A 15,837-nucleotide genomic window follows, 5' to 3' on the forward strand; every position below is an offset into this window, starting at 1 on the left:
AGCATACCTGTTATATATTTACAATACTTAATATGATATACTTTTTACATACTTAAAATGTTCCAATGTAGTCCAAAGAAGCATGAAGTTAATATACTTTTATTGTACTTCTAGTAACAATAAAATGTTATAGAAGTGTACTCAAGCACACTATTAATGCCATACGAATGCATGAAAAGCGTGTTTGGAGCATACTTTCAAAAGTATGCTTGTAGTGCACTTAAAGTTGTCCAAAAGCGGTGCCAATTTAGCATCCTCAGTGTGCTGCAAGTGTGCTGAAGTACTGCTTTAGTAGTGCTTCAGCGCACTAATAGTGCAATGAAGCGCACTTTAAATCGCCGAAAATAGTACACTTTGTACTAAGTACGGTCAAAAAAGTACACTTTAAGTATATGGGTTTTCCACCTGGGTACTCTTCAAGAGGTGACTGGCTGTTAGCTGTCTATTGTTCCTGTCACGGTCATGGAAGTGGCAAAGCAAATATTGACTCAACACACACACACACACACACACACACACACACACACACACACACACACACACACACACACACACACACACACACACACACACACACACACACACACACACACACACACACACACACACACACACACACACACACACACACACACACACACACACACTGCCATTGTAAGGCTACCTGTAGGCTCTGAAACCATTGCACTGCAACAAAAGCACATGCTAAAATGGTCAAAAAAGTAGTCGATTTTTTGTAAGCCTATTTATCCCAAAAACACATTTTCATTCATTTGTCCCAAACTATCCACTGTATTCTCCTCCTCCAGGTCATGGTAGGCCTGTGTGTTGTTGTGTGGTTGTTTTTCTAACTGTGCACTTCTCTGCAGCAGATATGCCGGGGCCTGTCCAGCCCAGTCCAGGAGGCTATCTGCGCGTTGACCTTACCACCACAGTCGTGGGGGCCGTGTAAGTACACTTCATTGCATAGCACACATCCTCAATAGACACAACCCCTATTAGAAGGACACTTCACAGCACACAACCTCAGTAGACACGAGCCCTATTAGATGGACACTTCACAGCACACAACCTCAGTAGACACGAGCCCTATTAGATGGACACTTCCTTAATCCCTCAGAAACTTTAATGACACACAACCCCTGTTGAATTAATGTTTAGAACCAGACAGAAGGGTAATGAGGGGAGCAGTGTAAGAGCAGTCTCTCTCTCTCTCTCTCTCTCTCTCTCTCTCTCTCTCTCTCTCTCTCCACAGTAGCACAGGTGACTTGGCCCAGTCTTTTTTCTAACCAATTTAAGTGAAATGAACACGAGTGGGGAGAACCTTGATAACGTGATATGGACTGAACCATGCATTTTGTGAACCGTGCCCCCCGTTCAGGCAGTATGAAGTAGTGCACAAAACCACTGATTTAGACACAACCCTTATGATAAGGCTGTTATAGATGGAATGACAATTATCCATTTGTAATGTGTTTGTATGAATGCCTGTAATGGTGTCGTAGTGTATTAATTGTTATGTACATTGCCTGTGCACTATTTATCTGCTAGTGTTATTGGCTCCTCAATTGTAAGTCGCTTTGGTTAAAAAGCATCTGCCAAATGCAATGTAATGTACTGTAATGTAATTATGCTGTAATGATTCTTGTTCTTCCACAGGTGTGATGATGTGGCGTAAGAGTATTAACTGTAGGATTTATATCTGTAGGATCTATAGTTCTTTTCTATTATTATTGTTCCACAGGTGTCATGATGTGAAGTAAGAGTTTAGGATGTATAGCTGTAGTGTTTGATTGGTGTGATCTGGATAGCTTGTTTAATTAATGTGGTCTGATTGTTTAAAGGGAACATCCGAGAGAGGACATGCAAATGTCTACCTTTCCTCCTCAGGCAGCTCAGTTCCCCGGGAGTATGTAAGTGCTTACTCTCTCTCTCTCTCTCTCTCTCTCTCTCTCTCTCTCTCTCTCTCTCTCTCTCTCTCTCTCTCTCTCTCTCTCTCTCTCTCTCTCTCTCTCTCTCTCTCTCTCTCTCTCTCTCTCTCTCTCTCTCTCTCTGTGATTGATAGGCCTTCTTATAAGGGACAACAAGTTTGTGTGTGTGTGTGTGTGTGTGTGTGTGTGTGTGTGTGTGTGTGTGTGTGTGTGTGTGTGTGTGTGTGTGTGTGTGTGTGTGTGTGTGTGTGTGTGTGTGTGTGTGTGTGTGTGTGTGTGTGTGTGTACGATATGTGTTTATCCATAGCATTAAGTGTTTTACATATACGTACATAATATGAACTGTCTGTGTGCACAATCATTATGTGTTTTTAAAAATATATATAAACTGTGTGTGTTTCAGGGCATTCCAACCGGACTTCAGCCCCCCCACTCCTTGCCCCCTGTTCCCCAACCCCTTCGACAACTTGGCTATGGCCAGTATGGCCAACATGTAAGTATAAACTAGCCTGAGTATGATGTCTGATATTTAAGCAGTGTAGCGTCTCCATGTAAGTATAAACTAGCCTGAGTATGATGTCTGATATTTAAGCAGTGTAGCGTCTCCATGTAAGTATAAACTAGCCTGAGTATGATGTCTGATATTTAAGCAGTGTAGCGTCTCCATGTAAGTATAAACTAGCCTGTGTATGATGTGTGATATTTAGGACCGTTAGCGCAACAGCTGACTACACCACCACTGATCATTTTAAGGACAGAAAATACATCAGCTTTGAATTCCCCTGGTACAGATGAGCAGCTGAGTAACATTGTATGCAGTGTCCTACAGCAACTCTCTAAGCCACTTTGTGTCTTCCCAATACATAAGCTTTACTTGGACTGAAATGAGGCGAACAGTCTATACACAGACATGACCTATCCAGTACAAATAATCATAACTCTTAGCACTCAGAGCGCCATGTCAAAATAGTTCTCTGTCGGCCCTGAGGGCACTCCTTATATTGAAAGTAGGCACTGACAGAGCTAAAAGGCATCCTGTGGACACAGACCCTTCAGCATTATAGCTTCACCACGACCAACATGAGAGTGTAAAATAACGCGGAGACAGAGAGGTGATCTTCGAATTTGCACATGGATACATATAGGGTTTAAATGCAGGGCTGTATTAATTTTCACCAAGTAGTTCTTACCGTCAGTCACTCTACCTGGATAGGTGGATGGAGAGCTGTCTCTCATTGGTAGCTACAAACAGCACCTCCGGTCCTCAAAGCCTGCTTAGTGAGCTTATAGCCCATAAAGGACATCAAAAGCAATTCAGGGGTCCCTTTCCTTTCTGTCATAAACTATTTATTTTACAAGTTGGAGAAACCTGATAGCCTGGTTATAGCATTGTCTCGTGCTAATTTCGACTTTCTGAGATATGAACATTCCAAATGTTTTTGCTGAACCACGTCATAGGTCATTACCATAATATTAGCTTGACTTTAGATAATGACTTCCGTCGCTCAGGTAGAGTAGGTCGCGCTTGGTATACACATAGCTTTAGGAGTCCTGGCCTCATTTGTCATGCTCTGTTTGTCCCCCACAGACCACCGCAGCCAGTAGAAGCAGAGAGCATGTTGGACATTCCGGATGATATCTATGACTTCAACGCCAACATGTGAAGATCAGAACTAACCCTAGACATTAACATGGGAAGATCGGGAGTAACCCTAGACAATCACAGCATGTGAAGATTGGGGATTAACTCTAGAACACAATGTGTGAAGATTGGGACTAATTCAAGACCACAAGACAGGAGTCTCAGCGTGCTTGGATTATAATTTCTTCAATACAGTACATAATTTTACAGTGTTAAACGTTCCATAGACTTCTAATTTTTTTCTATATTCATTTTTTTGTGCTGGGTAGAGGGGTGGTGGGGGGGTAAAATAATGCACTCATTAAATATCAGTGAAGTGGGACTAACCGATCTAATCTCACAGATATAACTAAGAGTTCTTCAAAAACGTTGGATGTAAATTTGGCCTATAGAGATGCTACACTAACCACACAATCCAGTCAGCTAAGATGGCGCCTAACCCCCTCATGCCTCTGAAGTTCCAGCCTGTCTGGCCAACTTGCTCATTCTCTGAAAAACAAACCAAAAGACACAGGCAACAGTTAAAAAAGAACGCTACGTCTACCGTGGAAACGAGCGCCCTGACAGATAAAGGGGGCATTTGAATGACACCCATTCATTCCGCCTCTGAGACCTTTCTGCCAATGGGAGGTTGGCCAGACCACGCTCCGCCCAGGATGGACTTCATATACTTTACATGAGGTAGGAGCTAATATGAGGGACCAATAGAACATCTGCATTAGCCAGGCCGTGCCCTCCTAGTGACGCAACACCTTCAGCGTTGCTTCTAGTCAGGTCAAGAGCAATACAAAATCGTTTCTGAGCTCCCGAAAAAAAAAACGGGAACTCCTCCCACTTTGTCGGGAAGCATACAACCGTTAGCAAACCAAGGGAGGTTGGTCGACCATGCTGTTTGGGAAATGTTTATTGTTATGCTCTTGGTCAGACCAAGGTCGAAGAGATTTGAAAGTCGATAATCAGGCTACATCTGCATTAAACCCTGTTCATGGAAAACCTTCTTTTAACATTCTATGGTATTGAAACTGGTATTGATTTTTACATTTTCACATTTTGTGCCATTAGCGTGCATGTGCCTCTCTATTCCACTGCCTTTTGCTATTTTTTTTTAAATCTTGTTCAGTCTGTGATCCCTTTGCAGTATCCCCACACCATTTTTGTCACAGTGACCTTCTGAACCTTACATTTGTTTTCACATCCCATGAAACAGAGCAGAGAACCTGCTTCTGTATTTACCGACCACCTTGTTCCTGTCTGTGCCATTGAGCAAGTGATTGTATGGTGGTGAAAGTGAGGCCTCTTACAAACTACAGTAGCGAAAACACTTTCCTATTTGGTCATTTTAAATTTCGCTTCACTTTGTCTTTAGACCTATGTATGTGAATCTCAGCTTTGGAGATGTATCAAAGCTCTAATGACCGGTGAGCATTTGACATTCCCAGTTTAGTCACAGATATGTATGACCACATTAATTGTATGTTTTCATGGGCTGAGCCATCCCAATGGGCAGGACTTAAGACAGCTATTAAGGAGGACTCTGCCGTAATGTGATAGATGGTCTCACACAGAGAGAAGAACCCTGAACGTTTCATCTATCCTGAACTCCTGTGCGAAAGACCTGTTTTGTCGATGTATTACTGATGTATTGCTCTCTCTCTCTCTCTCTCTCTCTCTCTCTCTCTCTCTCTCTCTCTCTCTCTCTCTCTCTGTTCAAAACATATTTTCAATGCTGGCCTCTCCCCTCTTGGCTTTGAATTGTGTGTAAATGTCCTGGATGTCAACCAATTACCTGTGTACGTGTACCTTTATAATGATTGAAAATACATATGGTTTTCCTTTTTTTCATCACTTTGCAATGTATTTTTGTCTGAATTATCCTATTCACTTTTAATAGAGAACTGTGGAAAGACTGATGAGTTGATTGGCAGTGAGTGCATAATTGGGACTACATACAGCTACCAAATAGGCTCCACATTTACCCCCTTGTGTCTTTGTAGTAGTAGTAGTAGTAGTACTTTGTATTAGTAGTAGTAGTACTTTGTATTAGTAGTACTACTACTACTACTACTACTAATAATGATGATGATCATTTGGGATGAACCAAATCCAAGATTCGGTTTCAGATCTGGCCAGATTTGGCCTTGCTGGCGGTTGTCGGTAAGTATTCATGAAAAAGGTAACATTTTTGAATGGGCTGTATGAATTCTGGAAATAAACTACTAAAAATACACACAGCGTACCTTTAAGCAGTGGATTCAGTATCCGGCAGCACCTTATAAATCAGGATTCGGTACGTCCCTAATAATAATAATAATGATAATAATAATATTATTAATAATAATAATAATCATCATCATACTCATTATCATCATAATTCTAGTAATAATTATTATACATTGGGATAGCTGTGGCCTTATGTTTATAGATGAATTGAGTCAAAGACTTTGTTTTAGTTTCTACAGAAATAAACCACACCTATGTCAGACACAGAGACAAAACTTAGAATTAAAACAGGAATGAAAAAATAAAGAAATGCAGTGGTGTTTTACTTAACAACCTGAAATTGAAACGTCCTCATAAGGAACTGTTCAAATTCACTTTTTTCAGTTTTCAGATCATTTTTAAAAAAGGAAGCAATGAAGGCATGGCTAAATAAGACAGTTGTGTCTGTTGCAGAAAATGTAAACATTCACTCTCAAACGTAACCCTGTCACCCTGCAGAGAGGAGAGGGAAACATGCATTCTTACATAAAGCTACAAAGAGAAAACAAATGAACACAAAAATGATCATTAGAGTTTGACGACTAAATGTGTTAGTTGGTGTCATGCTCTCAGATAGAGCCGCACACTTAACGCTGCACAATATTTTACACGCATTGCCTCAGGTCAAAAAAGAGACAATGTTTAACTTTGAATGATTGTTTAAATGTATGAGGCATAACAATCATTTGAATCATTTCTAATTTTTTAAAAGAGAGAAATGTCTATACACTGTACATTACAAACTCCTATTTTCCTACAGCCTCCCATTTCTAACCCTAAATACGTCTTCATTATCAACATTAAAACATATTCCAAGAAATGAATCAAATAAGCCTTTTTGCTAAGTAGCCACAGAAGATGGGAAAATAAAAAAGAGAAGAGAGGTAAGGCTATTTGCCTAGCGTTTGGTGTGGCCAATAAAGCGCTACCAAGGAAGAGTTCAACACCCTGGTTCATCACTGCCTCTAAGAGGTAGAGCTATTCTCTCCTCTGCTCACCACTCCTTTCATCCCCTTTTTTTCTCTCCTCCTCTCCTCCCGTCATCCATGAAGCCGTTCATTCACTACGTGAGATGGCTTGCAAGACAACCAGAAGGGCGATGGAGGAGGTAGGAGAGGAGGGAGGAGAGAAGTGAGCAAGTGGAGAGGGCAGGAGGGCAGGAGAAGAGGAGGCCATGGGGAAATGATAGGAGGAGAGGTGAGCACGAGGAGAGGTGATATTCTATGAATGCATCATGCATCCTTCCTCCGCATGTTTCACATCCTCAGAGGATGCTAATTAAAATATGAACTGCCCAGAGAGCGAGACCCTCAAGGAAAAACACACAAGCTCTCTCCTCCACCTCCATCTCTACAGGTCAAACACACTGCAACTAGCAAATATATTTTTAAAAAGTAGCTAAATCTTGCCACCTCCAGGAGTGGCCTCCTCCACAGAACCAGGAAGTGGAACGACCTTGACAAAGCAATCGACCTTCAGGCAAAGGCAAAGAGGAAGCTGGCGAACGCACAAGCCTAAATTCAACAGCAGCTCTCTTCCAGGAAAGAGGGATAAGAAACACAAGTTGAGAAGACCTCACTGCAGCACAGCACACTCACTGTTTTTGTTTCTTTCCTGTGCTTTTTCAACCCCAACGTTACATTATGAAAATCAAACACAATTCTTTATATTTTTAAATAATAATAGTAACTACAAAACAAAAGGAACAGAAATAACTTCTAAAGTAAATATCTGGCTCCCAGCATAAATGTTAAGTCCATATGACATGGCATATTTTTGAAAATACATAATACATACTGTATGTTAGTACAGATCAGCCCCTTTGTCATCGAATAAAACTATTGATAGGTTAAAACAGTTGGACAGGCGATGAAAAAATGTCGTTTGTCAAGTTTGGTTTAAGAAAAGACCAGTGTTGTGTTTTTTTCTGTCTTTGTGTTTATTTTCATATGAATAAAAGTTGAATTATGTGCTCCTAGAAGAGAAACACAGACTAGGCCGGAGGCCTGTAGAACCAACAAAACATCGTCCAAAAAAAAGAGACTACACTAGATTCCAAATAATACTCAGGGCTTTTGCTATGAATTTCAACATGATGGGCACTTAAAATGAACCTGTAGTTAAATTAAATTAAGTTAAATTAAGTTAAATGTGTGAAGGGCAAGTATCAGTATCTTCTCCATGAGCCAGGTAAAAAAGAACAAGGTAATGATACAAACATAAGCTTGTTGATAATTAAAATAAAAAACCTGAAATATACACACTCATGCATGCACACACACTGAAGAAAATGAAAATGAAAGTATTACTGAATATATCCTTGAAAAAACTATTGGTATATTACATGTGTAGTGTTTTGTGTAATGAAGCGTCATGAATGATGAATGAGGAAAGAAGGAGAAAAAAAACAACAATGAGTAGAGAAGAAGAGTAATGGTCAAGCTAGCATGCAGAAGTCCACTGCTCTATAGTAGCTCACTCCTAGGCCACTTCCCAAACGTCCACTCACTCACCACATAGTGCACTAAACAGGTTCTGAGTTACAATGCTTTGGTTGTCTACATAGGGCACTCGGTAGTGAGCAAGTGCACATTTGGGTATTGGGCCCTATAAGTCTACATGTGAGAAAGATGGCCGTCCTGAGGAGTCCTTGGCGGACCTTCTGCCAGCCCTGACCCCCTCTCTCTCCTAGCAGCAGGAGGCCCCCAGGGGGCGCCGTGGAAGCCAGAACACCCTCCACTCCACTCCGCTCTGCTCCGCTCAGCTCTGCTCCGCTCAGCTCTCCTCTCCTCCACTCCTCCCTCTCCTCTACCTCCATCTCCATCCCGCTCCAGCGAAGTAAGTGGAGAGGAATGGGTGACTGAGGTGTGAGAACTAGCTCCACTCTGCTCAGCTTATCTCATCTTCCCTCTCTTGAGAGAGTGAGGGCGGAGGTGATGGGTCTCGGAGGAGGGAGAGCCCCCTAGTGGGCTGGAAGGGATGATGGCATGAAGGGAAGAGGGACCTTGATTTTGTTTTTTTTTGTTTTTTGTTGCTTTTTTGCATTTTTGCTTTGTTTTTTTGCTGTTTTTTGTTTTGTTTGTCTGCGGTTTTGAATGTGACAATCCTGTGTATGTGTGCACGAGGTTATCTGCACTGTGTGCACAGTATGTGTGTACTGCATGTGTACAGAAGGGGGTGTCTATATTTTGTGCATCTGTATATGTGTGCGTGCGTGCGTGTGTGTTTGTGAATGTGTGTGTGTTTATAAGGCCAGTGCTACGGGCTCCCCGCGGGTCTCCTGCTGGCTCTCGGCCTCTGGGGGTCTGTCTCCCTTGAGGACAGCCAGCCTCTCAGCCAGTCCACGCATACGGGGGAACAGCATGAAGTCGTACATCAGGGCACCCATGGCACCGCCGATGAAGGGACCCACCCAGTACACCTGCAACACATAGACATGAAGGTGAGCAAAGGCAATTGGAAAAGTATTCAAATGAATCAATGAATTGATCCAGTACCCCTGTAACATGATACATGGAGACACAGAAGTAATATGAGGAAAACAATTTGGAAAGAATTCAAATTAACCAACTAATCAATTAACTGATCAATAATCAATTAAGTCGATACATTTCCGGTGGCTACTGCAGAAGGGGCCTGATCCATCCAGTCCGGGTAGCAGTAAGCAGCTGGACTTGTATTTGTGTATTTCTAGGTTGACTAAGAAACTCCAAAAGACATCAGGGGAGCATTCCAAGAACATGGATAACTAATAAAGCTGGCTAAATTAAGAAACAGGAAGCAGAAAACCTGCTAATAGATAGGCCACAGGTGTCATTTAGTTGGAAAATGAGGACTCCAGGCTCTTCTGCCAGATGATTCACCACTACCTCAAGGTTAGCTTCAACTGGTTTACTACTGAGTCTCGCTTATCTTTGTGGCCTGGAGTACTTGAGTGGGTAGGATGTTGGCGAGTACACAGGCAGAGGAATGTGTGTGTGGTGTTTGTGTGTACTGCTCTGCATGTCTTACCCAGTGGTTGAGGAAGTTCCAGGACATTACTGCAGGGGCAAAAGATCTAGCAGGGTTCATTCCACACCCAGTGTAGTACATCTGCAAAAGGGCAAAAACATACCAGAAAATATATAATACCAGTTAAACAGTATATTGCAAAAAAAGGTTTAATATTGTCTTTGTAGTCTCACTTCTTGACATTTAAATCTTGAGAACTTTCCCACACAACAGACACATTGCCAACCCAACTAAATAACTAATACTCAAACATACAGATATTAATGTGGCCCATGAAAGAAATGATAAGCCAACATGAAGTTGGATGCAGTAGGCGGATGGAAAATACTGTTATAGCCAATGGCTTTTGGCAGGACTTACCCCAGGAGGTATCCAATGGGATAATCCGCAAATACTATATGCATGAAAATAAATGGATAACCTGTTGCCAGTGTAGTGTACCAGGTGTAGTGTGGTGTGGCTGATGTGGTGTGTACTAAAGCCTGGTGTAGTGTGGTGTGGCTGATGTGGTATGTACTAAAGCCTGGTGTAGTGTGGTGTGGCTGATGTGGTATGTACTAAATCCTGGTGTAGTGTGGTGTGGCTGATGGAGTATGTACTAAAGCCTGGTGTAGTGTGGTGTGGTTGATGTGGTATGTACTAAAGCCTGGTGTAGTGTGGTGTGGTTGATGTTGTACAGTATGTACTAAAGCCTGGTGTAGTGTGGTGTGGCTGATGGAGTATGTACTAAAGCCTGGTGTAGTGTGGTGTGGTTGATGTGGTATGTACTAAAGCCTGGTGTAGTGTGGTGTGGTTGATGGAGTATGTACTAAAGCCTGGTGTAGTGCGGTGTGGCTGATTACTAAAGCCTGGTGTAGTGTGGTGTGGCTGATGTGGTATGTACTAAAGCCTGGTGTAGTGTGGTGTGGCTGATGTGGTATGTACTAAATCCTGGTGTAGTGTGGTGTGGCTGATGTTGTACAGTATGTACTAAAGCCGGTAGTGTGTGTAGTGTGGTGTGGCTGATGGATTTTACTTACGCCCAGCAGGTGTCCCATGAGCACAGAGAAGCCAATCGCCATGGCAGCAGAGCCCATGCGTCCGTTCCTCCTCTCGTCCGTCACGGCGAAGACACAGATGACCAGCTGCATGGTCAGGAAGACCTCCATGGTGCAGGCCATGCCCAGGCCCATACCAGGCTGCACCTGAGGGGGGCGGCACACACAGAGGTACTCAGGCATAGGGGAGCACACACACAAAGGTACTTAGGCATAGGGGAGCATACACACAGAGGTATTCAGGCATAGGGGAGCATACACACAAAGGTACTTAGGCATAGGGGAGCACACACACAAAGGTACTTAGGCATAGGGGAGCATAGACACAGGCCCGTCACTAGGTTTGAGAGACAGGGGGGGCTTAGCCCCAGAGGAAGAATATGCGCGCGCTGTGCGCGCGCCGAAAAATTTTCAGCTCACCTGCTAAGGTTTTGTCTATGAATTCATTATTTTAAGAGCAAAGATATCCCGCACACTGTCCATTCCACCAACAAAATTCAATACATTGTTTCGGTCATCCGACCTTCTTCATGTTGCATTAAAGTTTGTTGGTGGAATGGACTGTATGCAGGATTTCTTTACACTTGAATGACAACCCCACTGGAATAATATCCTACGCACCTGCCCACCTACAGAGGTGTGCAAAAGCGTCTTCTTCAACAATTATTTTAAGAGCACCATACCGATTTTTAAACACTAGTTACAGTGTTTTTTTTTAAATTCACATTTTAATGAACATTCCTTATATGCAAGCTAAACAAAACATTTCAAAATGTTTCAACTGATGAATATTACGGAAGTTGAAATGATTAGATAAAAATGCAGAGAGCATAATTTACACAAGGACTAGGAACTTTAAGGAGTTACTAACTGCGCATCTCCAGGAGAAGCAGTGGTCAAGAAGCGATTCATTCAAACAGGTTCCTTACTTGGAAAACTATGCATCCCCGGCAGATATTTGGTCATTTTTACTCCATTAGTAGCTATTTAATCAGTTCATGTGTGTTTTCAAACTGCTAAGACAAATATTAAAGCTCAACTATAATTTCAAGACAATGTCAAATTGATTTATTACAAGGGAATTGTGAGTAAAAATTGGTACTTTGGGTCTGAACATTTCATCCGTGTAAGTAATTACACTTTTCCTGAGGTGTTTTTAGTCACAAAGCACAATCCTTTACCTGTTTCCCCCCCTCATAACACATTGCTGTGCACCCTGCTTTGTGCAGTAGGATATAAGTGGCATTAAACAATAAGCAACCATGAACTTGTATTCAGATTAACTTGCCTTCTTGATGATTCGTATTCAGTGCTTTATTTCATTTGTTTTTTGGGAAAAAGTTAAAAAAAAAAAAAAAAAAAATTTTTTTTTTTTTTTTTAGCAAAATCGTTTCAGGGGGGGCTAATACAAATGTAGGGGGGGCTAAAGCCCCCCTAAAACAGGCCTAACGACGGCCCTGGGCGCAGGGTGCACAGACAGAGGTAATCAGGCATGTGGAAGCACACAGAGGGTCGTTAACAGCTTTGGCCGGGCCACTCAAACGGGCCCCTCACCCAATACCGACTGAGACCCCAATGTGAGTAGTGACATCCCAATAACATCCCAATACTGGGAACCCAATGCTGGGCCCCCTCTCTCCCTGGGCCCGGGACAACTGAGCCCTTTGGCCCATCCTGTTGGCTTCCCTTTCGACACATTCAGACACATCACACAGACACACATTCATACCACACACAGACACACATTCAGACACACCACACACAGATGCACACACAGGCACACTACACACAGACACACATTCAGACACGCCACACACAGACACACATTCAGACACACCACACACAGACACACACACAGACACACTACACACAGACACATTCAGACACACACTACACACAGACACACATTCTGACACACTACACACAGACACACATTCTGACACACCACACACAGACACATTCAGACACACTACACACAGACACACATTCCGACACATTCACACCCACCACACAGACACATTCAGACTGGGCAAAGCAGGGCAGGTTTATTGTGTCTAGTTTTTACTGTTTTTTATGATCTTTGTAAAGTCCCCTTGAATATTTACAAATGTCACTGGGCGTAGAGGGAAATACAATCAACAACGGGCAATAAGGAAGAAGGAGGAAGGAGGCAACTCGGGGAAACTTGGGAACAGTGTGTAATGACCTGTCTCATCAGCACTTTTACAGTTCCAGCTCAAGTCTTTTGTAAGACTGCACTTCCCCAGAAAGCAAATGTGGAAAAATATATTGTGCTGACAATGAACAGTCTAACTAACTCACTACTCACTACCACACTAGGTTTGAGGACATTCTCCTGACCCCATCACCTGACCTGAATACTTACTAACTACTCATTACTCTGGTGACTTTGAAGAATGAGTAAGACAAATCAAAGCTTTTATACTGGGCGGCTGTACTAGATGATCCTGATTGAGCCAGGATGGAGTTGTTCAGTTAGACAGACGTAATAACATTGTATTACTTACATTACATTAAATTGCAAACTACTAGACTCTGCACTGCAAAGGACTAGACTCTCCTTGGCTTTACTTTCGCACTGCTGAACTCTAGAAAAATGCTCAACTACTTTACTCAGAAGTTATTGAACAATTACTGAAAAAATATTGAGTTTGCCAAATAAGGGCCTCAAGAGTATTTTTTAGATTGACTGTTAAACTATCCAACTGAATTTACTTAAATCTAATCCACATATATGTATTTTTTTAAGTTATTTTTCATTTTTTACTTTTTTGCATTGTGACAAACTAAAATTGGATTTTATGCTAGTAAAATTGAAAAATGTTTTAAAAATAAGTGCATGTTTGCATTGCACAATTATATTAGTATTTTCTTTTTTCAAAAATGTTCAAAGAAAAATAAAAAGTGTAAAAAGCTGCTGGCATGTGCTCACCATGTTCATGGCCATGTTGCCCCTCATGTTGGTGGGGGTGACCCCGTAGAGGACTGCGGCTCCGGCCACGGCCCCAAGGCACTGGGCGCACATGTAGAAGAAGGCGCGGAACATGGACATCTGCGAGCCGATCAGGTAGGCGAAGGTGACAGCAGGGTTGATGTGTCCGCCGCTCACGTGGCCGATGGACTGGATGAGCGTGGCGGCCGCCATGCCGAAACAGAAGGCGTTGTGGAGAACATAGTTGGGGCCCGTGGTCCAGCGCAGCGCCGCGCCCAGCCCGAAGAACACAAAGAACATGGTGCCGTAGAACTCGGCGAACACCGCTCGCCAGAACGACATGGACCGAAACTCCCACATGGTTGCACGTTGAGGTTGGTCAAGTCAGAGTAAGAAAAAATGAGAAGCAATCTGGAGGTATGAGAGGTCTTTTTTTCAAGGACACCAGGAATGGACAACCTTCCAGGGAAAAGTGTAAACGAGCCTCCAAAAAAGAATGCTCAGGTCCAACACAACTTGTCCAATTCAGAGACAAGAAATGCTCAGTCTTAACACATAAGACACGAGCAAAAGGGTGGGTATGGGTGTGGGGGACAGAGAGGAGCACTTAAAAAAGGACAAAAAGCCGACGAAGAAAAAAAGAAAAGAGGCAGTGCCACCACTAGAAAGGGTACAGCGGCATCCGTTGATGCAAGCAGCTCAACATGGGACTGAGCACAGTTCAGCTTTGCCGGCCTGACAGTCAGGCGTGTCCCGTTGGCCCCTGTAGGCACCTGCTCTGCTCATAGAGGCCTCAGTATGGTGTGTTAGGAGCCTGGGGTCTGCCTGTCTCTGGTCTGGGTGGGAACTCCAAAGGCAGGCACCTCTACCTGTATGACACTACCACTACTGCTGCTGCTGCGATTGCGGCGGCGGCGGCGGCTATTGTTGATGGTGATTTAGGAAAGGAACGTGGACTGACAAAGGTCGAGCATGTCCTGCTGACATTCAGCCTCTCTGAGCGAGCTGGGGGAAATCACGGGGGTATTTATAACACCCCTCGGGGCCCGCTGACGCCATGGTTACCGCTGCTCCCACTCCGCCGCCCCTCGACCCGCGAGGGGAGGGCAGGGGAGGGGAGGGGGCACCCAACAATACGACCAAATCAAAACAAAAATATTTAACCCTTCAGTCACCCGAAACAAGCCCACCATTGACCCCTGGGTTCATGGTCATGGAGCCGCAGTGTCCTTCTGCGCTGTTTGGCTGGGTGGCGTAGACTACAGGGGGTCTCAATGTGGCTGTTTGGATAGAGAGGGGCTACTGAGGTGGCACAAATCCCTTTATGGATGGCTGAAGTAAAGATGCTTAACATGTGACCAGATATATATATATATTTTTTATTAAAAGCAATGTCCTCAACCACCACAGCTCTGCTCTGGTCACCATGGAGGACCAGGGAGTGTGGCATGTGGCAGTGGCGGCATGTTTGTGTGTAAAGCGTGTAAAAGTCATTATAGTTGCACAGCACACTGACAGAAGATGTGAGGCCCCCTCAGATGGACATGTGAACATTTCCAGATGCTACAGTAGATACCCAGATCCATACATCCTTCCTGGCCTTACACAGGCAGGAAGTAAAGCCCTGAGATTGGTACCACACATGGCTCCACTTGAACCAACACACATCACGAAAAAGGCGACAGCGCTGGGTTGCAGTGGATTAGCGCCTGTCCATGATGAGGGGTTTCTCTCAGAGAGAGAGAGAGAGAGAGAGAGAGAGAGAGAGAGGCCCCGGAAGGAAACCCATTGCGGACAAAGATCGTCCAGAGCCACAGCTAAAACAACTGATCCAGGTTCAGCATTTCTGCATGGGGCGGCGCGTAGGGGGTTAAATCTGCACAGTGTCAAACAAAAGCATAGGTCTGCAACAGCCCACTATACATTCAAGGCATATGTAGTGCAGTTCCCTTCCAATGACATTATTGGATACATTTTATATTTGATAAGCCTATACATTTCCCA

At 43.4% G+C, this 15,837-nt stretch overlaps 2 protein-coding genes across 5 annotated transcripts in view; one reads left to right on the plus strand and one right to left on the minus strand.

The window, feature by feature from the left end:
• stat6 (signal transducer and activator of transcription 6, interleukin-4 induced) overlaps window positions 1-5,415 on the plus strand; it is a 40,016-nt gene extending 34,601 nt beyond the window's left edge. For 3 of the 4 annotated variants that reach the window (XM_063209374.1, XM_063209375.1, XM_063209372.1), the window contains 4 exons: window positions 870-948; window positions 1,845-1,913; window positions 2,335-2,424; window positions 3,520-5,415. In XM_063209374.1, the coding sequence (XP_063065444.1) occupies window positions 870-948; window positions 1,845-1,913; window positions 2,335-2,424; window positions 3,520-3,595 (314 nt within the window). In that variant the 3' untranslated portion in view covers window positions 3,596-5,415. The remainder of the gene's footprint in view (window positions 1-869; window positions 949-1,844; window positions 1,914-2,334; window positions 2,425-3,519) is intronic. The other variant, XM_063209373.1, reaches the window with a different exon arrangement.
• A 3,626-nt stretch (window positions 5,416-9,041) lies between these two features.
• mipa (major intrinsic protein of lens fiber a) lies at window positions 9,042-14,272 on the minus strand. The gene is made up of 4 exons (XM_063209376.1): window positions 13,834-14,272; window positions 10,863-11,027; window positions 9,844-9,924; window positions 9,042-9,253 (listed from the first exon to the last, which is right to left on the minus strand). Exons 1-4 carry the CDS (start codon window positions 14,191-14,193, stop codon window positions 9,077-9,079), a joined length of 783 nt encoding a protein of 260 aa, XP_063065446.1. The 5' UTR covers window positions 14,194-14,272; the 3' UTR covers window positions 9,042-9,076.
• Window positions 14,273-15,837: the final 1,565 nt, after the last annotated feature.

The sequence above is a fragment of the Engraulis encrasicolus genome, chromosome 10 (assembly GCF_034702125.1).
Source record: "Engraulis encrasicolus isolate BLACKSEA-1 chromosome 10, IST_EnEncr_1.0, whole genome shotgun sequence".
Classification (NCBI taxonomy): domain Eukaryota; kingdom Metazoa; phylum Chordata; class Actinopteri; order Clupeiformes; family Engraulidae; genus Engraulis; species Engraulis encrasicolus.